Here is a 21377-nt window from a genome sequence, read left to right on the forward strand (position 1 = left end):
AGCCCTTTCCTCCTCTCCCCATCACCTCCCCCTTTGTCTCTTCTCACCATCGGATTTCTCCAGCCAATCTATCCCTGAGAGAGCCGGGCAGATACAAGAAGAAGTCGGTTTCCATCTGATCTGCAATTGGTTTTTCTCGGCAGCCGATCCGTGTCGCAGCATTGATCCGTGGGCCCCCCAGCGCTTGTCACCTTGCGTGTCTGGAGAGGAAGGTGGCCGAAGGCAGGGGGGCTGGGGTGGGGATGCTTTAAACTTGCTGTGTGCCATTGATCTGCAGGCGGGAGCATGGCCAGGCCAGCCCTGCCAGGCAGGAGGGCACGAGCCACCTGCCCTCATCAGAGGAGTTTAAATGGCTGTGACCTTCTTATCAAAGGAGAAGAATGTCTTTGGAAGGCCAGCGGAAGGAGGGGACCGACCCCAGGCCCTGGGGCAGGTGGTTGGGAGCTGCCCAGCCCTCACCATCTCACCAAGGGACAGCTCGATGAGACTGGCACTGGGGTGCTGGGAGCCTCTGGGGCACCCTCCTCTCTCAGAGGGGTTCCCCACTGCCCCCACTGCACCCACATCCCCATTTCTGCTTCGCACCTCTCTGTGCCACACTGCAGCATGACCAGGCATGAGTGGGGCCCCCTGTCTTGGCTCTGCAGCTTGCCCAAGCCTGTGGGAGAAAAGCTGCAGGTGAGAGCTGTTGGGTTAACCCCAGTGGGTGGACAGCTTTCTCAAGAGACCTGAAGCTGCCGAAAGTTGTTTTTTCCTTCTAAATGTGGGACACAAGGCTGTCTTTTGTCCCGGGGTCTGCAGGCCAGGGTCTGCAGGCCCCGTCAGATAGGAGTTTGTTGAAATATCTGGATGCTCAGGAGCCATGGCCCAATGGGCAGGGCAGTCGTGCTGTACGAGGCAGGACCCAGCATCTTCAGAGTCAAGCTGGGATATCCCATGTGTGCAAGCTGCCCTGTCCCTTACCCTTCTGCCAGGCTCCTGCTAGGGTAGAGCTGTGGCAGCTCTGCCTTGTCTCGCCTTTTCTGGCTGACCTGAGGGATGGTATGCAGGTGGGTGGGAGGGCAAGAGGGGATATAACAAGTAATGGCCCCAAGTGTGGAAACAGTGTTAATAAAGTGTATTTCACTTTTAATTTTGGCATATAATGTAATGATCTTTTTTAAGGCCCTATCATATTATCTGCATGACTAGATTATTGAGTCTTCATCATCTCCAGATAAATTTATGACCAGGATGATGTTTGGAATTTATTATCAGTCAATAGAGCTCAATACTGTAACAAGGCGTGTAATAAGATATACATATTTAATGATCCGGAGTAAAACAGCCCTGCTAATGGGCAGGATGAGACGGAGGCTGGAGCGTTAATTTCCATCCCCTGCCCCTTTCCACGGGAGCCTGCACCATTCAGATGGGATGCAGCCCCAGGGTCCCGTGTGTTGCCTGAGGTAGGAGCAGGGACTGGCTCAGGGGGGATACAGAGGAGCACAGCCCTCATGCTGCTGTGGCTGTGAGCACGTGGCTGCTGCATGTATGCACTCGTGGGAAGGCACATGTACTGCCCATCCCTGCAGAGATGTGCAGCTCTGTCTCACACAGCACACGACTCTCTTACACAGCTTTGCAGGTCTGGCTGTCACCCCTGCCTGTACCAGGTGAGGACTGTCACACATCCACTTTGCAGGTGGCTTCTCTCCAGCCCAACAGTCTGGAGCACTTTTTATGTTCCAGGGGCAAGCCTGAAATCCTGCCTCTGGGACAGTGCAGGGCTCTCTGGCTCAACAAGGGGAGCAGAGATGGATGCACTCTGTGCACATCACATGAGGACATCTCTGGCCCAGCAAAGCCCTTGGTGAGGACACAGTCCCATGCGGCCTCACAGAGTCCACCATGCTCCAGCTCACCTGGCTGTCTCCCTGACAGGAGATCAGACAGCACCGGAGTGGGCACAGCCCAGGGAGGTAGCAGTCTGTGTGCCCAAGCACCCTGCCCCTGTGTGCAACTGCCCACAGCCTGTCATGTTGAACAGGGGGCCATCTCCTTTGCCAGGTTATATTTTGAGCTGCCAGTGCTGATTTTTCCAGTCTTTTGGGATGTTATTAAATTACTTTCCAAGGACTTTTAATAAGCACTTTTGATACCTTTGAAGCGTGCAGCTTTGTGGGAAGATTACAGTCCCGCATCCATCTCGCTGGGAGAGAAACAATGGCAGCAGGGCTGGTGTTTGATCTCTCCTCCAGAAGGCGAGAGAGGGTTTGGGTTAGACAAAGAGGTGAGCTGCTGATTTAGAGCTAATGTTTAAAAATAGGTAGGTCTCCCTCCAAGATAGAGAGACCTGCCCTCCTCTGCGTGATTGCCTGCCTCTGCCTCGCTGGACTTGCAGAAACACAGCTCGCTTTATTTGAAGGCTTCGAGTGCAGCATCGCAGTTTGATTCTTGGTCCTTTTAAAGCTATAACTAGGCCATCTGACCAAGCTTTAAAGAGCAGGAGAACTTTCCATTAGGACTTGCGACACACTCTTGGCAGCACTGGAATTGCATTCTTGCCTTTTATTTCCTTTCTCTGACATCTCATGTCACTCAGGCAGGAGAAACTCAGCTTTATAAACTCACTCATCTCTACCTTGAAATTTCTCCCTAATTAGGGTCCCAATCCCAGTGAAGGGACTGGATGTCAGGAGCTGGATGTGGAACAGAGCCAACAGCAGTGGTGGAGGTCAAACCAAAATGCTCCCTGCAGCCCAGGGACCACCTGGCCCCAGCAGCATTGGTCAGGGTCAGGGAGACAGCATCTCCCACGTCTGTTCCCACAGCTCCCACACCGGAGAAACAGAGCCACCATCTCTGCCCTGCCAAGCATCTGCGTGTCTGGCCCCTGTGCTGCCTCAGGCAGGGACCATCAGATGAGTTACAGCACCACAAGCACCCAGCTCCGCCAGGCATGCCTTCGCTGCAGGGAGAAAAGGTGTCAAGGGAGCCAAATTCCCTTTATCTGTGGATAACTACTTCTGCCTTTAACAGCCTGGAATAAACTAGCCATAAATATCATGATCATAAGTGCTCAGATATGGCAACTTTACAATGAACAGAGGTTTTAACCTTCCCTGTGGAGGATATCCAGCTCTACATCACTGACTGTTTCCATTCAGCTGCGTGGCCAAAGACAAGCTCCTTTTGAGCTGCTCAGAGCAGCTGCACCAGCTGCTGGCCACCTCTCAGCCCAGTCTAACCCTAGTCCTTACCCCAGTTTTGGGGTAGGACCTCCCTCCTGCTTTCAGAGCCAGACAGGAGTCCTGCTGCCCTCTCCACCCTGCCAGCATTCTTTCCTCCTCTAAGGAATCACCAGCATTGGATTCCTTTAGTGGGCTCCTCTGGGGCTGCATCTTCCATTCTCATTCCCACCCACAAGGAGGGTCTGAGCCACCAACTTCTGCATCAACTTGTCACCATCACCTTGTCCCCGAGCCAGGCCAGGGGTCCCGTATCAGCAAGGCAGTTTACATGCTCCCTGCACCTCGCAATGCCCCGCCGTGACTTTATTTTGCATGGCGACTTTGAGGGGAGCTGTAAAACACTCAGACGAGTTAAATAATACACGACAGTGTACGGTATAAATTACAGGAAGCCAGCGGTGGAGCGACATTGTATGCTGAATAAATTAAAGGCTGCGTGACTTACAGGCAGGATTGATCTGCCGAGCATTTTGTTTAGTGACGTGCTTGTCATAAGGGAGAGCTAATTACAGGCGCGGAGGCGCGCGGCTGCGGCGCTGGGGAGCACAGAGCAAACCGGGCTCACCAATGTCAGCGGGGTCCCTGCACTTCCAGGATTTGCTCTTTCCGAGGCCAGCCGCATGCCAGGCCCCCATTAGCTGGATGCCTGCTGTTTTCCCAGGGCCATCCAGCACTGGCACAGCCCAGGAAAAGGACTGTGCTGCCGCAGGGAGCTGCCATGATCTGGAATTGGGTGTGCTGCTGTGGGGGACACAGGCAGATGGTGGCTCTGGGGTCTGCCTTGAGCAAGGGCTGGTGTTTGGGCTGCCTCAGCAGCTTAAGGGAAATGGAGATATTCTGTCCTGAGCCCATTCTTAATGGAACAGAGCCATATAGGAGTGCATCCTTTGCTGCTGTGGCATTTTTGAGCCCAGTACTGCTCACAAGGTGACACAGGGATTTCACTGCTCTGGGGTACCCAGGACTGGCTGAGTAGCAAAGCTGAGAGTTGTGGGGGCTGATTTGGGGACTGCAGAGTGGAAAAAGGGAAGTACAATTCCGAAATTAGGTAGGGATGCTGTAATAGCGGGATGCTGTAATAGCAGGATGCTGCCATGAGCCACCAAGGGAGGGGGCAGTCTTCTTCAGGTCACAGTTTGGACTGGATAATTTTGGGGAAGATGTGCTTTACCCACAGGGTCGTGGGAGACTGGTGAGAGGCTTGGATTCAGCTGGGTGACTTTAGCCACCAAACTTGGGGCTGAGTTTGGAGGTTTGTCCTGCTGGGCTCCGGATCAGGGACCGCTCCTGTGCCAGGAGGTCTGTCCCTGTTGCCTGCACAGCTGAGCCATGCCGTGCAGGCTGTGGGCAGCTCCCGAGGTCCCAGCAGAGGCTGTGCAATGGGGTGGTGGAAGGGGGACCTCCCTGGCCTGCCAGAAGGGCGCCGGTGGCTGGAGTCGGTGCTCCGGAGCGGGCCGGCCATCGGGATGTGCTCCCCTCCGCTCGGCGGTTGTCTGTCACTCGGTGGGATTATGAGTAGTGAGTGTAATGCATCGGCGTATGAATAGGGTTGTCTGGCTGATGGTGATGTATCGTTTTTCATTACTGCCTCTCAAGCCCTCCCTGCTTCACGTGTGGAAATTCTATTTATTCCCTAATTTGTAAAAATTCCCTCCTTATCTGATACCAATCAGGGAGGGGTAATTGGCTCTCCAGGGCTAGCGGCTGGGGTCCTGATGAAGAGATATGTGTGTCTGCTCTGGCTGTCCAGGCACCCTGGCCTGCTGCACCAGCGACACGGGCCACAATTAATAATGATTTGCAAATGGCAGACAAGCAATAACGCAGAAAGATGTCCAGCCAGCCTCCTGCCCGCCCCTTAATTTCCTTCTGTAATATAAATGGCACGGGAACGAAAATCCAGCGCTATAAATTCTGAAATTAGTTATTCACCGTAATAAATGGTTCCCTTTTTGGTGCACTGTTCTCCCCATCCTTCTCCCCTGACCCCCCCCACTTCCTCCTCCCCTCCCAGCCCCCTTGCCTGCTACCTACTTCATTTGAGTCCTAATATGCAAATGCTGTAATTTAACGGGATGGTGAAGTTGATTTTCATGTTAACTTAATTACTTTGATTTATGAAGGGCTGGGATGTAGACACAGCTCCATCCCTGCCCACCTCCCACCCTCACCCCTCTGCAGTCCTGCTGACCCGCTGCCTCTCTTCCCTTTTCTTCCTTTGGCTCAGTTCTCTCTTCCTCTTCTTCCCAAGTTTAGTGTTTTATTAGCTGCCTTTAAGTGGACATAAGTCGTCGCGACAATCGCATGATGCGGAGGACAAATTCCCCATCCTGCCTTGTTTAATCGTGCCTGGATAATGGATGTATAATTGACTCATTTGAATGCTTTTGCCTACAGGAGTGCAGAGCATTAAATGTTTGATTGCCTTAATTTCCAAACAGATCATTATCCCCTTCTTATCCGCTCTTAATAAACACTTTATGAGGATTTTTTTTGTAAAGGAAAAAAATCTCCACTCCTTGTACTTCTCTGAAGTGATAAACTCTAATTAAGTCTAATATTTAAAAATATGGTAATGGTGACTTGTTTGAATAAGTGGCCTGCATTTCCATAATTTCATTATTACGTAAAACACGCTAATTATTTGAAGTGTGCTTATTACTAAAAGAGAAATCTCCTTCTAATAAAGATGAAATTGGCTTTTTTCCCTGTATTGCTGTGCATGCCGCTCCCCTTCTGTCCTGGACAGCGAGTGGCCACAGCCAGGAGCGGGGTGATGGCAGCATTCGCTTTGTTTGCTCAGGGAAGGCTGCCAGCCAGGGGATGCTGGATATGCAGGAATATGCACAGAGGCTGAAGGACGAGCTGAGGTCTCTGTACACCCTGGGTCACCCTTGGTCCCAGCAACATTGGTGCCCTTTGGGCTCGTCGGCTCCAGGAGTTGTTGGGAACATTGCAAGCGCAGCCCCTGCTGCCCATTCCCTCCAGCAGGGATGCCCCAGCTGTCATGGTTTGCCCACATGGCATCACCTGTGCCAGGCTATCCAGCAGGCTGTGGGGCTGGAAGGAATCTCAGCAGCTGGATGTCTTGCAGTGCAGAGGCCCCAGCCACCCAGCTCTGCCCTGGGAGGGGGCCAGCATGGTGGGTGCATGATTGGAAGAGTGGTTCCCAGTGCAGAGGAGGGGAGGAATCATCCTGTTTTGCACAGGGTGACAGTGACCAGCCTGGGTGGCAGAAACAAAGTGCCCAAGGCAGCAGGTTGATGGTCAAGACTGGTCCTCTTTTGCTGCTCTTCCTACTGACCTGGGAACTGACAGAGATGGGCCCTCCCTGCTCCAGTGTCCCTGCTGGGGTAAACTGGATTTGGGGTCTTGCTGACCCCAGTGTGCAGGGAGTGGGACAGGCATCCTGTCCCTCTGGGACAGACACAGGTTGTGGGAGGAGGAGTATGAATTGTGTCCAACCCCTCTTCAGAGCCTGTGCGGGCGCTCTGTGGCGGGGCAGGCAGGGAGGCACTGGGATGAAGTCAATATAAAACTAATTTTCTTTTCTTCATGAAGAAATGAGGTGTGTGGCAGTAACGTAATTGCAGATAATGAGGTAAGTTATTCTTAATATTCTGCACGTCGCTGTCAGCTCCACCTAATATACCTGCCGGCTGTGCGGGACACACGCAGCCCCTTGCCCCATGCGCAGCATTATGAGGCCCATTAATTTGGGAGCAGCTCGGCAGGACCATCCCTGGCATCCCCGTGGATCCCTGGGGGCTGGGAGCACTTGGTTCTGACACATCCTTGTCACCACTATGGCGGGTGTCCTGGTGTCCCCACCTTGCCCAGCATGTCATGGTGGGCATGGGTTCAGATCAGACACAAACTCCCCCCTAGCTCCAGTGTGAACACGGCGAGTGACACAAGAGCCTGGCTGTGTGTGCTGGGAACATGCTGTCACTCCCTGCCCTGACAGTGACATTCCTGCTCACAGGGAGCAGCACTGTGGGGACACAGCACCCAGTGCTCCCATTCATGATTGCTGGGGACACCAGGAGCAGCGCCAGACTTCCTGAGATCTCCGAGTCCATACAGCTGCCGCAGCTCACAAGGCCACCTGCTGTCACCCAGGGGCGGCGGTGGGGAGGCTCCGGGTGGCGGTGGCCGGGCGGGCGTGTTCCCGCTTTGCAGGGAGCTGTTATACAAAGGCAGCAGTGATATTATTCATTAACAGTAATCTGCCATTAGAGCATTGACAAATGGCCCCTCGGCGCCTGAGCATCAGTTCTGGTACAGCCCATAAAGCATGGGGACAGTTTAAATATGGACCTGCTCAGCTCGGGCTGGGGGTGATCCGTCTTCCCGGCCGTAGCACAGGTGCAGTGGGGTTGCCTCCAAATTAGCACGTTTGGGGGGGCCCTGCAGTCCCTGACCACCCAGAGCCCACCGGGGCAGCTGCTGGGATGGAAAAGCTCTCTCCTTGCTCTGGAAGCGTCTCGGCCCAATGCACGGCGGTCGCAGCAGCGCTCAGCCCCCTGAGCCCCCGTCGAGGAGGTGTCTGTGTGGTTTGATCCTGTGGGAGAAATGCTGGCAGGGCAGCACACACAGCCCTTACCCTTCTCCTCAGTGCCTGGGCTGGGTGTGGAGGTGATGCTCTCCTGGACTGAGCATTGCTGATCCAGCAGTGCAGACTCCTGCTGGTGGAATCCTTGAGCTCGTGCTGGGTTCACAGCAGTGCTGCTGTGCAGTGGCTGGTGGGAGGGTACACACCAGGCAGTCAGCCCAGTGCCATGGGCTGGGGGCTTTCTGCCTCCATCTCAGCAGAGGAGTGCAATGGGAATGTCTGTACCCCTCCAAGAACAAGGCAGCCAGTGATGCTGAACGGCCACAAACTCCAGCCTGAACATAGGAGAGCATCTTGCTGCCCCATGCGTGTGCATGTGTCGCTGTCCTTGGCTGTCACTGCAGCGAGAGCTTGGCAGGACATGGAGAGGGCTGAAATGAGGGTGTCAGCCCAGTGTGGTGTCACAGTGGGTAATGATGAAACACACAGGTCAGGAGGGTTAAAACCTGGTGGGCTAAGCCAGCCAGGGTGAGTGGAGGCTGGGGTGTCACATTACTCCACACTGCACTGGCAGCTGGAGCAAAGGAGAGTCCCAGAGGTAACCAGCTCCAGAAGCCATCACCTCAGGGCAAGCTCAGCCCCAGCCATCCTGGGCCACTGCACAGGGACATGGGGCAATGCTTGGAAGCAGCACAGCAAGGTGAGGGGCAGGGAGGCAGGGCAGAGCCACTGCTCTGCATGATAACCCCAGGCTCACCCCTTTCACACACACCGCACAACACCCCTAAATCAATTGCATCTTATTATTACAATATCAATATACAATATTCCTACAATAACACCATTGATTTTCTACTCAGAGGCTGCACCTAAGTCTGTTTTAAAGAGGAGGGAGTTAATAGTGCCCTCATTAAAAATCTATAGATTACCCCCCACCCCAAAAAAAAGAAAAAGCAGTTTATATTCATTAGGGCTATTGAATATAAAGTAATATGTTTGTGTAGGACATTGGAGTAATGTGATAATCCGTCCGCATATCAGGGAGAAATCCACTTAGCAACCCTGTCAGCTTGACAAGAAAAATGTGCCCATAAAGTCAGGAATACATTGAGGGAGTGAGTGGGAGGAGAGCGGGGGCGCGTGTGCGCCTGTGCAGAGCCATGCTGCCCATCAGCGTGGGACCACCTCCACCCCATCACCCTGCTCAGCCCTGGGACACAGGTGGGCACCCCTCAGGCCCCTGGAGGTGTTGGGGGCTGGGACACCCCAGGTGTGCCAGGATGGGGATCAAGCTGGGGGCTCCACAACCTGCCGGCCTCCCCGGCCCCAGGCGGGGTCACCAGATGGGACAGGTTGGTGGGTGCCAGCCTGGGCTGGGGCAGCACCGCCACAGCCATGTGCCCCCCAGGGAGAGCTGAGCTGGGTGGGGGCTACAGGGTGGGCAGGGCTGCCTGTGCCCTCCTGCCAGCCTCGGACTGTGCTTGTCCCCTGCCCCGTGGTCACCTTTGCGATGGATTAAGCACTGAAAAGCAGCAGAGCAATCCCGGTCGCGCTCTCTTAGGCTGTCAATTGCCATTTTTGTAATAGAAATTCCTTTCACAAGGTAACGACGGCCAGATTTAGAGGATTTCATATTGTTAATAATTCCCCAAACAGCCATCTGACTGTGTTGTTTTAAAAGCCGCTTAGTTTTTTGCTTTGGAGTTTATGAAAATCTCCCACTCTAATATCCCGAGAGCCAGCCTATAATTGTGTTATTAAATCAATCGGAGCGGATTACATTGTAAAATCAATAGATGGCTGTAATTGCATATTAGAAAGTTGTTCTGCTGTTGTTGATTTTTTTTTTACATGGATAATTATAATAAGCGTGTTTACCTTAGCGCTGATTTGGAATGAGTCTCACTAAATGATGTATGACGAGCTTGGCACGCTCGCTGCCAGGGGCCGTGGCATCGCTTGGGACAGCAAGGACAGCACTGGTGGCATGGGCATGTGGGTGGCATTGACCCAACAGGGTCCCACCAGTTTTGCAGGGGGGGCAGCTCCGAGTTCAGGGTGTCTCCCAGCACGGGCACCTGGCAACAGAGCACACTGGGGTTTTGGGGAGGCAAATGATGGGGTGCAGGAAGCAGACAGGGGTCACAGACAGTGTCCCCAGTGACCAGCTTGGGAGTCCCAGGAAGTGCCATGGGGTCTCGCTGCCTGTCTGGCAGCTGCCCAGATCTCTGTGCAGTTCCCCCTCACCAGTATGGAGCAACAGTCAAGTCCCAGTGCCACTCCAGCTCAGGGCAATGCTGCAGGCTGTTAGGTTGGCAGTGGGAGACCTGGGGCTGTGCTTTCACATCCAAATTACTCACTTGCCACCCACCTGCCACAGCTCCAGGATTTGCTTTGCTGTTACTTTTTGGAGGTACCAGGCCAGGGCTGGCTGGGTGGGGGTACTTTGGCCCCAGACAGTTGCCCTCCTCTTACCTCCATTTCAAGCCACTGTTACCCTATTAGATCCCACTGGCAGCTGGCTCTGAGGGCTGAGGGTTTTCCAAGGGGCTCAGTTGTCTGGGGTATGAGATGAAGCAGGTGATCCTAAGGTCAGTGAGGGGATTGCTTAAGTGGGAACAAGTGGCAGCAGCGGGAGCTGGCATTGTGGCTTGGCTGGGCAGGACACCTGTCACCTCCAGGGGCCTTATGCAGCCATCAGTGTCGCCTTGGGCAGCAGAGGGGACAAAGACACAGAGAGATGGGCTCACCTCTGTCCCCCATGCCAGCCAGTGGCCTGGGGACCCCCCTCCTTTTTTGGGCTGCCCTCATGCCCAGCTGTCTGGCACACGAGTGACAGGAAGGGGCGCCGCGAGAGGGTGTTGGGGGACACTCCAGAGGCTCACGGCACTGATGGGGACGTTACCTCTTTCACTGCCAACCATCAGCTGGGAGGGTCCCTGGCAGCTCATGGCAGCGCCTTGGGGAGCTGTGCATGGGGAAAACCCTGAACCTCCAGCAGACACTGGGGAACAGGCAATGGCTTTGCAGTGGGTCCCTGGGCACAGCGGGGCTGGGCAGCGCTGCTGGTCTGGCAGGGAGCATCCAGGAGGCCGGGCAGCCCCATCCCTGAGGCAGATGCCTGGCAGCAGGACAGCGCTGCCCGGCTGCGGGGGGCCCTCAATCCGGCACGCGGCACTGTCAGCAGGCAGCCTGCTGTCTCCTAGACAGTGAAATATGGCCACAATTAGCCCGGATACAGTTCAATTATGATAAACAGCGTTTGCACCCTTTAAGCTGTGATTAAAAGGCCTCCTCCCGTTGATAGAGAGACCTAATTTCACATTATTATCGCTGTAGCTTGATTATAAAGCACTCCCTGGATTTACAGTTGGGAGATGGATGTGGAGGCTTCTTTATCATTTACACATCAGTAATGATGCAGCCTTCCCTCCACCACAACATCCATCCAGCAGCGGCGGGGAGAGGGGGGCCTTGCCTGCACCCCCCTCCCGGGGCACCCTCTCCCCGTGTCAGCCAGGCCCCGCTGCCACACGCAAGTGGGCAAAGTCACCCTTACGGTAACAGCTTGATAAATGGGCGGGCGGTAATGAAATGGAGACATCAAGGCGTGGGGCGAGGAAGAAAGAGTGGTAATCGGAACGAGTGGAGCTGTCCCAAAACGGAGGGGAGCGGGAAGAAGGATCGCCTCTGCGCCGTGTGCTGTCAAGGGAGAAATTACACATTTACTCTTGCTTTTTCTTAAGGAGACGGCCCTCATAGATCAAAACATGGATTTACAAGCCAATTTTCAACATGAAATATAGACACTAGGAATCAATTTAAGCCCAGCTTCTATTTTAGCAAACGGTGCCTGAGTTTAGTCCCAGGTAAATAACACCAGAGCCTTCCCCTTTCCCGTCTTGCTGCTCCGCCACGGCCCAGCACCAGGAGTGGCTGTGGCTTGCCATCCCAGCCACCTGCCACTTGTCAAACTCTGGTCAGTGAGCATAGGGAGGTACCACAGGCTGCCTCTGGTGGGGACATGGATGACCCCTGACCTTCAGGTCCAGGACATGGATCCATCTCAGCTCAGCACTGGGTCATACCGGGATGCAGGTGGCCAGTGCTGGGACTGGGAACTCTGCAGTCACACCACATCACTGCAAGGTCCTTGGGACAGAGTACCTGGCCTGGTGAGGACACAGGCCCAGCATGAGATTCGGAAGTTGCTCCAGCAACCTCTTGTTTGGATCATGCCTCTAACCCAGCATCTCTGTGCTTTCTCCTTAGATGACTGCAAGAACATTGCCAACATCATGAAGACACTGGCCCATAGAGGCTTCATCTTCAAGCAGACCTCCAAACCTTTTTGATCCCCGAGGCAAGCCAGGCAAGGGCTGCATGCGCCCGGTGCCGGCGAGGCGGGGAGGACGGGCTCCAGCATTAAAAAAAATCCCGGCAACCGAGGCCAGAGGAACCGACACAAAAAAAATCTCAATTTCAGCTGTTAAACTCCAGTAGAGGTTGTATATATGGGAAGGCAAATCTGTGTAGACCTGATGTGACTCCCTCTCTGGGCTGCTCCGGACATTATGCCATGCTAGCGGACAGCCGCGTAGGGCGCTTGCACCACATTTTAGACTTGTAGTTCGTTTTTTTCTTTGGCTCCTGATTTCCGTCCCTCCCTCCATATCCCACCCTGTCCTCCCTCTCCCACCCCGTAGCCAGAGCATCCCCCATCTCCACCCTGGCATGGGCCATACCCACCTTCCCTTCTTCTTTCTCTTCTCTGGTTTTATGTTTTCAGGCCTCGACGGCTGCTGCAGCGATGCCGGTGTGTGCCTGCACTCGGGCAGCACTCACGGAGGCTCAGTGTCGAGACGGCCCCTCGCCCTCCCCGCCAGCTCCCCCCCGCCTCTCCCCTGAGCGCCTTTCCCCTTTTTGAGTCAACACTAACCCCTCTCTGACTCCTGTATGTGACAAACGCGATCCGTCTCTTTATGTTCAAGGTGAAGTGCCTGTATTCTCCGCTGCAGAGCCCCTGGCAGCCCCGCCGTGGGCTGCAGGGTCCCGGAGGGCTCCCTTCAGTGGGGCAGGGGCCCAGCGGACAGGCGGGCGGCAGGAGGGAGGTGACAGTGTCCGCATGGAGCCCCGTCCCGTCCCCGTTCCGTCTGCTCGTGCCTCTTGCGGGGCTGGGTGGGATGCCCAGCCCTGCCTCGTCCCTGTCGATCAGTTCCAGCTCCATGGGGGACAGGCCCGCCACAGCACCGTGTCCGTGTCCGGTGGTGGACGTGCCAGCGCGCGCTGGCCCCGGCCCACAGGTACCAGAGCAGGGGAGCTGCAAATTGCCCCAGGCCCGAGCGAGCTCCCACCAACCTCCCTCGGTTCCGAGCTGAGGCTCAGCCCCCACGTGCTGTGCCCTCACAGGTCCCCGCGGACGCTCAGCAGCAGCTGGCTTGTTGCCTGAGAGAGTTGCCGAGCACATCCCCTCCGGCTGGGTGGGCTCCCGGCTGGCCAGGGCGCTTGGGGGGAGCCGCGGGGCGGGCTGAGGGCGCACGTCCCCTCAGTGGCACCCAGCCCCGGGGCCCTGCTGAACGGAGCCCTCGTCCGGGCACTGACCTGCAGGGAGGCTGCAGCCCCAGGCCCGTGCATGCATGGCCTGGAGCGAAGCCGGTGATGGCAGCCAGAAGGGCAATACAGGCACTGAACTTGGCGGTACATGACTGCATGGTGTGTGGTGTTCCAGTTAAACCAACCGATAATGCAACCCCAGCATTTTCATTGTCTAGTTATTCCAATCCTTGCTGTAAATGTGCCACATGAATAAAGTTTGGGGGTAAAGGAGCCCGGGCTGTGCCCATGCGTGTGCAAGTTTGTTTGGGGGGCAGAGGGAGGGGAGTGCCACCTGGGGTGTGGCACATCCATGCTCCCCATAAAAGGGTTTTGGCTGTGGAAGGGCGGTCAAGGTTTCCTGCTGCTGGGAGCATTGCCCCACTCTCCAGCATGGGCACCGTGGGTGGGCACCAGCCCCACCACCACCTTGGGTTTGCCCGTGCCCCAAGGCAGCTCTGCCCCGAGGATCCCACCAGCCCATCACAGCTGGGCCTTATCCATGGGTGCACCTCCCGCAGTTTTCTGCCCAGGGCGGGGTGACAGCCACCACTACATCCCACTGGCACCTGCCACCCCACCTGTAGCCTGGCACACCGTACCCACACAGCTGCATTTGGAGCATTTTGGCTACAGAATGGAGCCAGTGTGGCTCTGCTGAGCCCTGGGGCACCTGCTCTGCCCCATGAGTGCAACACTGTGGGGTGCAGGAGCCATGCCCAGCTGTGCAGGAACCACCCCTGCATCCAGGTGCCCAAGGAATCTGCCCTGTGCCAGAGCACCACTGGGTGACAGGAATGCAAGTATCCAGCTAGCATTGAGTGCGCAGCTCCCAGAGGGCAGGGGCAGTCCAGCCCACTTGCTCCATGCAAAGCTCACAGGGGTTTTACCAGTTCCATCTGTGTAGCCCCTGATCAGGTTTATTGACCCTTTTTCGATGGGAGTCGTCTAATTAGTTTTTTATGAAAACTAAGAACTTGGCCTTTGCCCTCTACTCCTGCAGGCGAGAATGTGACTCAGAGGACATTGTCACGGTGGATCAATGATGGAAGGCAGGTGTAGGGGACACAGGCTGGGCAGGTGGACATCAGCCCAGAGCAGGGCACACGCCAGGGCCACCAGTGCCCACAGTGGGCAGCACATAAACCCAGGCTCCCGTTGCCATGCCTCAGCCCCTCCACCACAGACTGAAGCCTTGGGCAGGGCAGCAGGAGGATGAACTCTGCTGACAGTGCTGGGGACAACACGAGTGTTTCCAGCAGGGGCAGCCCCTTACTAAGGTAAGGCAGCACTTGCAGGCGTTGGGCACGCAAGAGTTACTGGAAGAGAGCAGCTACGCAAGGGCTGGGCATGTGGGATGCTGGAAGGAGCTCTCCAGCCTGGTGTGGGCAGCACAGGAGCAGCCTGGCTCAGGACATGGTAGCCTTAAAGGCAGCAGGGGTTGCAGCAACTCCAGCTGTCACCTGGTGACTGAGGCAGATGTGCTCCCAACCGGGCCAGTGGCACCCAGCCTGCCTGGGATGGGGGTGAGACAGCTCCATGCACCAGGGCTGGTGGCCACAGGGCACCATGGGTGGCCTGGGGCAGAGCCTTGCACATCCCTGGGGCAGCTCTCCAGCACCTGCTACAAGTGCCTGGAGGTTGCACTGCTCCAGAGGTCAGACAGGGTCAGGACTATGGCACTGGGCAAGGGATAGCTCCCACTTTTCTCTGGAGCACTGCAGTGTTTGCCCCAGCCAGGCCCCTGTCCTGTCCCACGGCTGCAAGCAGCCAGCTGTCCCTAGGGGCTCCAGGACAGCCAGCACTGCTCCTGCACCTCCTCATCCTCACCCTGCACGGAGTGCTCATGGCTTCTTCATCCTCTTGATGGAGAAGGAGCTGGAGGCCAACTTCCAAAAGGCAGACAGGACAGAAAAAAAAAACAAAACAGGGACACCAGGTGGTAGCACTTGGGTTGTGGCAAATACATCCACCTGTCTTGGAGCTATCCCAGCAGTGCCAAATGGACTACACTGCCTGGTTGAAGGCAGAGCCAGGTCTTTGCATGACAGGAGGGATAAAGCTAATCCAGCAGTGACAAGGAGGTGAGATGGCACCCTCACAGGGGATGGTACCTCCCTGACATGAACACGGCTTGAGAATGGTCAGGAGGAAGGGAGCTCTGCAAGAACTCGGTGGCTGCGGGAGCCCTGACCAAGCAAGCCAGCATGGACCAAGCCCTAAGGAGTAGGACACAGAGAGGGGCAGAACAGCTCTGTGCTATGGGCAGCTGTGCCAGGGAGGCTTGACATGGGACAGGGCAGAGCCTGGAAATCCTCCTCTGCCATCCAGACCTGCTATGATGTGGCCCAGGAGCAGATCAGGAGGCTTCAAAAAACCTACCCCTTTTCTGGGCAGTGCACTCCAATACGTCCAAACGAGGCCGGCAAACTCCAGGGAACTCCACTGAGAAGGTTCAGGGCTGCACCCAGCCCTAGGAAAGCCGGGGCCACTGCCACCAAGTGGGACATTCCACAGCCCCGCGCTGCAGTGAGACTGTGCCAAGTGCCACACGGACCCTGTGCCCGCAGCCGTGGCAGGGTCAGCACCCGGAGCTGGGCTCTGTGGGGTGCCCCAGACACAGCACAGCTGCCAGGTCCCCGTGTGCTGGCTGCTGCAGGGACACCAGGGCCCCATGGCACAAGGCACCACGGGCAGTGGCACAGGCCAGCACTACACTGGCACAGTGACTGGTCTGGTGCCTGCTGTGCCCAGCCCCACTCCCTCTCCTGTGCCCGAGCTCGCAGAGCCACTGCCCAGCCTGGGCACAGGGACCCGAGGGAGGCAGGGCTGCCCATCCCTGCTCCCGGCGGCTGGCACGTCGTGGGAGGCCCCGCTGCCTCCCCTGGCGGGAAGCGGCCCCCAGTTCCCGCCGGGCAGACGGCAAACAGAGCATGGAATTTGCACGGCTGAAAGTTAAATACAACACACACACGGATTTCGTCAGAGGCCCTGGCACCGCTGCCTTCGTGGGATCCGATTAACGGGGAAATAAAAGGGCCAGAGAACCCACACAGCAGAGTGAGCAGATGCCCTATAAAAATCAAATACAGGGTAATCAAGGGGACCGAAAGGTACATTTAAAAAAACAAAAACCCACCCTGGAAACAAAGGAGCTGGGCTTTGTGGCTTTCCTGGGAGGGCTGCAGAATTAATGGGGAAGAGCACATGTGTTTGATAATCTTTATATGGCAAAAGACCCATCTTTCAAATATGTCACAAATTCATATTAATCACCTTCCTATTGCCTTCCGTGGCACAGCTATTGCAGTTGCCTCGGGCAAAATTGGGAACTGTCTGGTTAAAAAAAATGTTTTACATTATAATTTACAAGAGCTTACAAGTCTAGTTTCTTTTAATGGAAAGAACGATTAAAAAAAAGAGAAGAATATATATACACCCTGGTATATATACACTATATATATTAAAATATATATATAAAAGACAGATATTGTAACTCCATCTGGAAAGAGAGAATGTTTGATCTTAACAATGTAACTTCTAGCTTTCAAACAGGCTCAGAAAACAAGAAGTCAGCAGGAGTTCAGATAAAGGAAGCTTAAAAGTCAAATAATTCTGACTCTGAACCCGAGACTTCTTAGACTCAAGGTCCTTTCCTTTACCCATTAATGGGCTGACTTGTGAGCTCAGGAACAAAGTGCTGCAATGTGAGGATTTCTGAGAGTCACTCATTACAGATCACTGAGTGGAGTCTGAGTTGCGGAAATCAAAGGATCCAATCTGGAGTAACTGGCTGAACTTCTGCTTGGAACTAATTTGTTCCGAGTTCGGCTCACCTTTCACCTCCCAAAGGCCCCGAGTAAAGTCCCTACCGGGGTCAGCCTCAAACAGCACCGGGGGGATCCCAGCTCAGCTTTAATGGTCAGCAATGGGCACTGCAGTCCCTGGGAGAGCGTGGACAGGTAGCCAGGATAGGAGAAAAGTGGTGGACACAGCAGGGCAGGACAGCACCAGGCTTCCCACTGCCCCAAGGGCCCCGAGACAAATGCCTTTCCCAGGCTGGCTAACACACCCTGCTGACATGTCCCCATCCCCACTGCTGGCCAAGACAGCCAAACAAAAAACAGCTGCTGACAAAAGCAGTATCTCGAAAGACCCTGGTGTGCCTTTGCCCATTCATTCCAATTCCTGGAAAGGAATCCAGACATGCCAGGCAGCGCTCTGGAGTCAGGACTCCTAGGCCTATTCCTGGCTTTGCCACTCACTCCCTCCAACATCTGGAGCAAGATATTTCTCTCCAGGGAAACAAAACTGGCTTCAGGGGAGCATCTGGTTTGGAGGCTGAACTAATCCATGCTTAATCCAACATGTAGAGTGCCATGGACAGGCAGTGCTAGACAGCACAAAGGGATTCTCCAACTCAGAGGAATTTCAAGGAGGGAGATTAGATGATTCCCCCAAAAGCCCTGGCAGTTCAGTGACAAAGCACACACTTGAACTCGGGAGTTCAAGGCTGGTGTGGCAGGGGTAAACCACTGCAGCAGGACAAGGGCAGGTGTCATGGCCAAGCACCCACGGCTGCAGGAGGTGAGGGAAGGAATGGCCATCAAAAAGCACTGCTGTGCTCTAGAGCTGCGTGTTCCCACCATCACCACACTGCTGCCCTGCTGCCAGCGCTGTGGGGCAGGAGCAAAGCGCTGTGCTCCCACAGGCTGCTTCCTCAGCACCGTGTCCTGGCCCTGCTGTCCCCACCATGGCCTGGGACACCTTGGGGCCATTGCTGTGCAGGGTGGGGACACATGCATGCACCCACCAGTCATCCCCCTTCTCAGTGCTGACCGAGCCCAGCAATCTTCCAGAGGCAAATTTCAGCCATGAGGCTGGACAAGAGGCACCAGAGCTACATCTGCCAGCTCTGGGCAGGGCAGGGAGGATCACCAGGACATGACCTCTACTCAGCTCAGCCTGTCTGGCTGTGGGCTGCAGGGTGTTGATCTCTCTCTTCTACCACCACATAGCCCAACAACCATAGAAAGGTTCAGGGCAAACAAACTGCCAGGCCCTGACTGACTCTCCAAACATATCTGAACCAGGCAGAACATGGTACAGCAGCCCCATTCTCTTCCTCTCCAAAATACCCCTCCAGCTGGGATGTAATTTCCCCCCCGCTTCAAAAGGTAGCAAAAAATGGTCACAGTGTGAATGTGCTTGACCTTTTGTCTTGGACTAATCTAATTGTGTCGTCTTTGTGTAATCAGCCGGTAAAGGTCAGTGCTGTATTTAACATGGGGGCCCTTTAGGTACTGAATTTGCCTTGCAGTGAATTAACTTGATTATATTTCTTTCAAATATGTCAGAGACCAGGTCAGTTTAACCCTCTCTGTGCTGCCTGGGCCCTTGCCTTTGTTTCCAATTCCAGGAGGTGGCACCAAGGAACAATGTGGTCAGAAATACACACATGGGCTCCCTCCTCCTACAGGTATGGCCACCACCACCATCTCTCCCACCTTCCCAGCAAGCCAGTTCTCAAGGGAAACCAACTGTACTGTAAATCAGCCCGAAAAGTTTGCAAACCAGGACACTCCAGACCGCAGGGAGGGAGGGGTGAGATTCCAGATTGAATGCAGTAGGGAAAAAAAATAATAATTCAAAAGACTCCTTTACAAACATGAACCTGTCTCAGTGGAACTCTTCCTTACGACTCAACATTGTCACAATCAAATAGGACATTACTCAAGTCCAGGTTAACGTGTCGCCTCTGCCGTTGACAGATAAGGTGTTCTCAATATCCTGCAATACATTATACATTTGAGAAAGTAAAGGTCTGTGCCGCTACCAGGGGCAGTGCGTCGGAGGCGTCGGGGATGCCACGGTGTGGAGATGGGCAGCTTTCATCAGGCAGTTCAGCTCAGCTGTGCCAGGGGACTGCACAGAGGGGAAAGCAGCCTCAGCTGATCCCCAGGCCTACCCCTGGCCCTGAGGCAGCGGTGAGGGGCTGGGCAACCTGCCCTCCTGGAGGCAGGGAGGAGAGGCCGGTGATTCACATCCTGCAGAGGTACATGCACAGGACACTGCCACAGGGCTTGCACTGGAAGAAGCCCTAGGCCAGGCTTTTCTTTCTTGGCACTGGAAGTAGGGTGTAAAAACCCTCCTTTGCTCTTCAAACACCTCTGTCCTTCCCAAGCCTCCTGCTCCAGGCAGGGCTACTGCTTGACTCCAGGGTCTTGGGCAGGTCACATCTCATCACCTGAAGACTGCTTTCCCCACCTGCTTCCCTCTGCTGAGCAACCCTTATGAGGCTGTTGTCTAGAGGGAAAATGCCTCAGGTTTGCAGCTGTACTGTTGCTGCCTTAGAACAAGCTCTCATCACCCAAAGCCTCACCGCTTTGGTCCACAGTGGCACCCACACCAAGCCATCTGCCTGCATGCAGGATGTAGAAAGTCCTGCTGACCCCACCTGTAGCACCAAGAACACTGTCCAGCACAGGAGACAAGCCCAGAGAGCAGCACTGGGACTTGGGGGGGAACAGGCGTGTTCTGCTCCCTTGGACACGCATGCCTGGAAGGAGAGCAGGGCAGCATCCCCAGCGCTTGTCAGGGCATCTGCGTCGGCGACCTGAGTGCGCCCTGTTCTGCCCCCCCGACCTTCCTTCTCACCGAGTTGGGGGTCAGTGGTGCTCCTACTACATCAATGATCTGGTCCTTGGTATCTCCCTTGCCCTCCTCGATGCCGAGCCCTGTCTGGCCATCTGGATGGGCGCCTTCCACGCTGAGGGGGCCGATGCTCCCAGCCTTAGCCAGGGCCTCGTAGCGGTGCCGTAACATCTGCAGCTCATACTCGCAGTTGGCAAAGGCTTGTTTCAGCTCGTACAGCAGCACCAGGTCGCTCCGCAGCTCGTTGAACATCTGTACAATCTCCTCTGTGGGCATAGGGTTAAGATCTAGGGAGAAAAACACCCCCTGTTAAACACCCAGACATACAACCCTCCAATGAAAAATCACTATAAAAGTCTCAACTGCTCATTCATTCCCACAAAGATACGCCAGGAGCCTCGCTCCAATAACATGGATCAGTAGCAACTGGTATCCCTAAGGGCTGCACTCCTATTTTTCAGGCTGTCCTTTGGTCCTGACCAAGGACTAAGGGTGAACCTGCAAAGTCCAGGACTCAGCAAGTGAAGGATGATGGAAGACCACATGATTGAATCTGGCCACCCACCACGTCACACGGAGGGAGTTCTGTCTTGCAGAGAGATTGGATCCACACTGCTGCAAAGGGCAGAAGAGCTCCTGCTGCTCCCTACACCTTCACCAACAACAGGTGGACAGGCTGAGCTCCGTTGCCTCTCTTACTGCTCCTCCCAGGGCAGGTCCAAGGCAGAGAACTGCCCTGCTGCTGTGTTACAGACCTGTTTGTAGCAGCAACTATCAGATCACCTCCCCATGCCTTGCATTCTGCTGCACCCACCATGCACACACACAGAGCAGGAAGAGCTGCAAGTTCTGCAGAAGGAAAGGATGAAGCTCTGCATGTTTGCCCTGATACACAGCAGTGGCCCGTCTGCAGGACTGCCCACATGACCCCCTTCCTGCTGGCACTGTGCTCACCCCCACAAAGCCCAGGTGTGGTTCTGCACTCTAAGGTACAGCAGGGCCGAAGCCACAAGAAACCCTCGAGATATGTGAGTTCTGTGAGGCAGGAGTGGGGAGTCAGGAACCCCTCCTTACCCTCATGGGAAGTGAGCGCCAAGAAGCACTCACACAACTTCCCTCAGGCTTCCCTAGCAAGCACAAACAGCAATTCCCTTAGTTCTACAGCAGAAAGGGGAAACCATCCTGGCTGAGCCACTTTCACCAGCCACAGGAGGCATTCAGAATGGCACAGTCTCCGATACAACATATCGAGCCATAAACCAGTTGGCCCAAAAAACTAACAAGACTTAATAGAAGTCAGTGCTGAGAACAGGCTCAGTAATCTCTTGTAAATCATTAATAAG

The 21377-nt window shown here is 55.0% G+C and overlaps 2 protein-coding genes across 5 annotated transcripts in view; one reads left to right on the forward strand and one right to left on the reverse strand.

Annotated features, from left to right (window-relative positions):
• Positions 1–13614, forward strand: part of ERI3 (ERI1 exoribonuclease family member 3) — a 129459-nt gene extending 115845 nt beyond the window's left edge. For 2 of the 3 annotated variants that reach the window (XM_030278897.4, XM_072933032.1), the window contains exon 8: positions 12061–13614. In XM_030278897.4, coding sequence (XP_030134757.1) covers positions 12061–12143 — 83 coding nt within the window. In that variant the 3' untranslated portion in view covers positions 12144–13614. The remainder of the gene's footprint in view (positions 1–12060) is intronic. The other variant, XR_012057248.1, reaches the window with a different exon arrangement.
• A 2974-nt stretch (positions 13615–16588) lies between these two features.
• The window catches only part of DMAP1 (DNA methyltransferase 1 associated protein 1), a 29937-nt gene continuing 25148 nt past the window's right edge, over positions 16589–21377 (reverse strand). For both annotated transcript variants that reach the window (XM_030278894.4, XM_072933031.1), the window contains exon 10: positions 16589–20321. In XM_030278894.4, coding sequence (XP_030134754.1) covers positions 19975–20321 — 347 coding nt within the window. In that variant the 3' untranslated portion in view covers positions 16589–19974. The remainder of the gene's footprint in view (positions 20322–21377) is intronic.

Source organism: Taeniopygia guttata, chromosome 8 (assembly GCF_048771995.1).
Source record: "Taeniopygia guttata chromosome 8, bTaeGut7.mat, whole genome shotgun sequence".
In the NCBI taxonomy this organism is placed as follows: Eukaryota; Metazoa; Chordata; class Aves; order Passeriformes; family Estrildidae; genus Taeniopygia; species Taeniopygia guttata.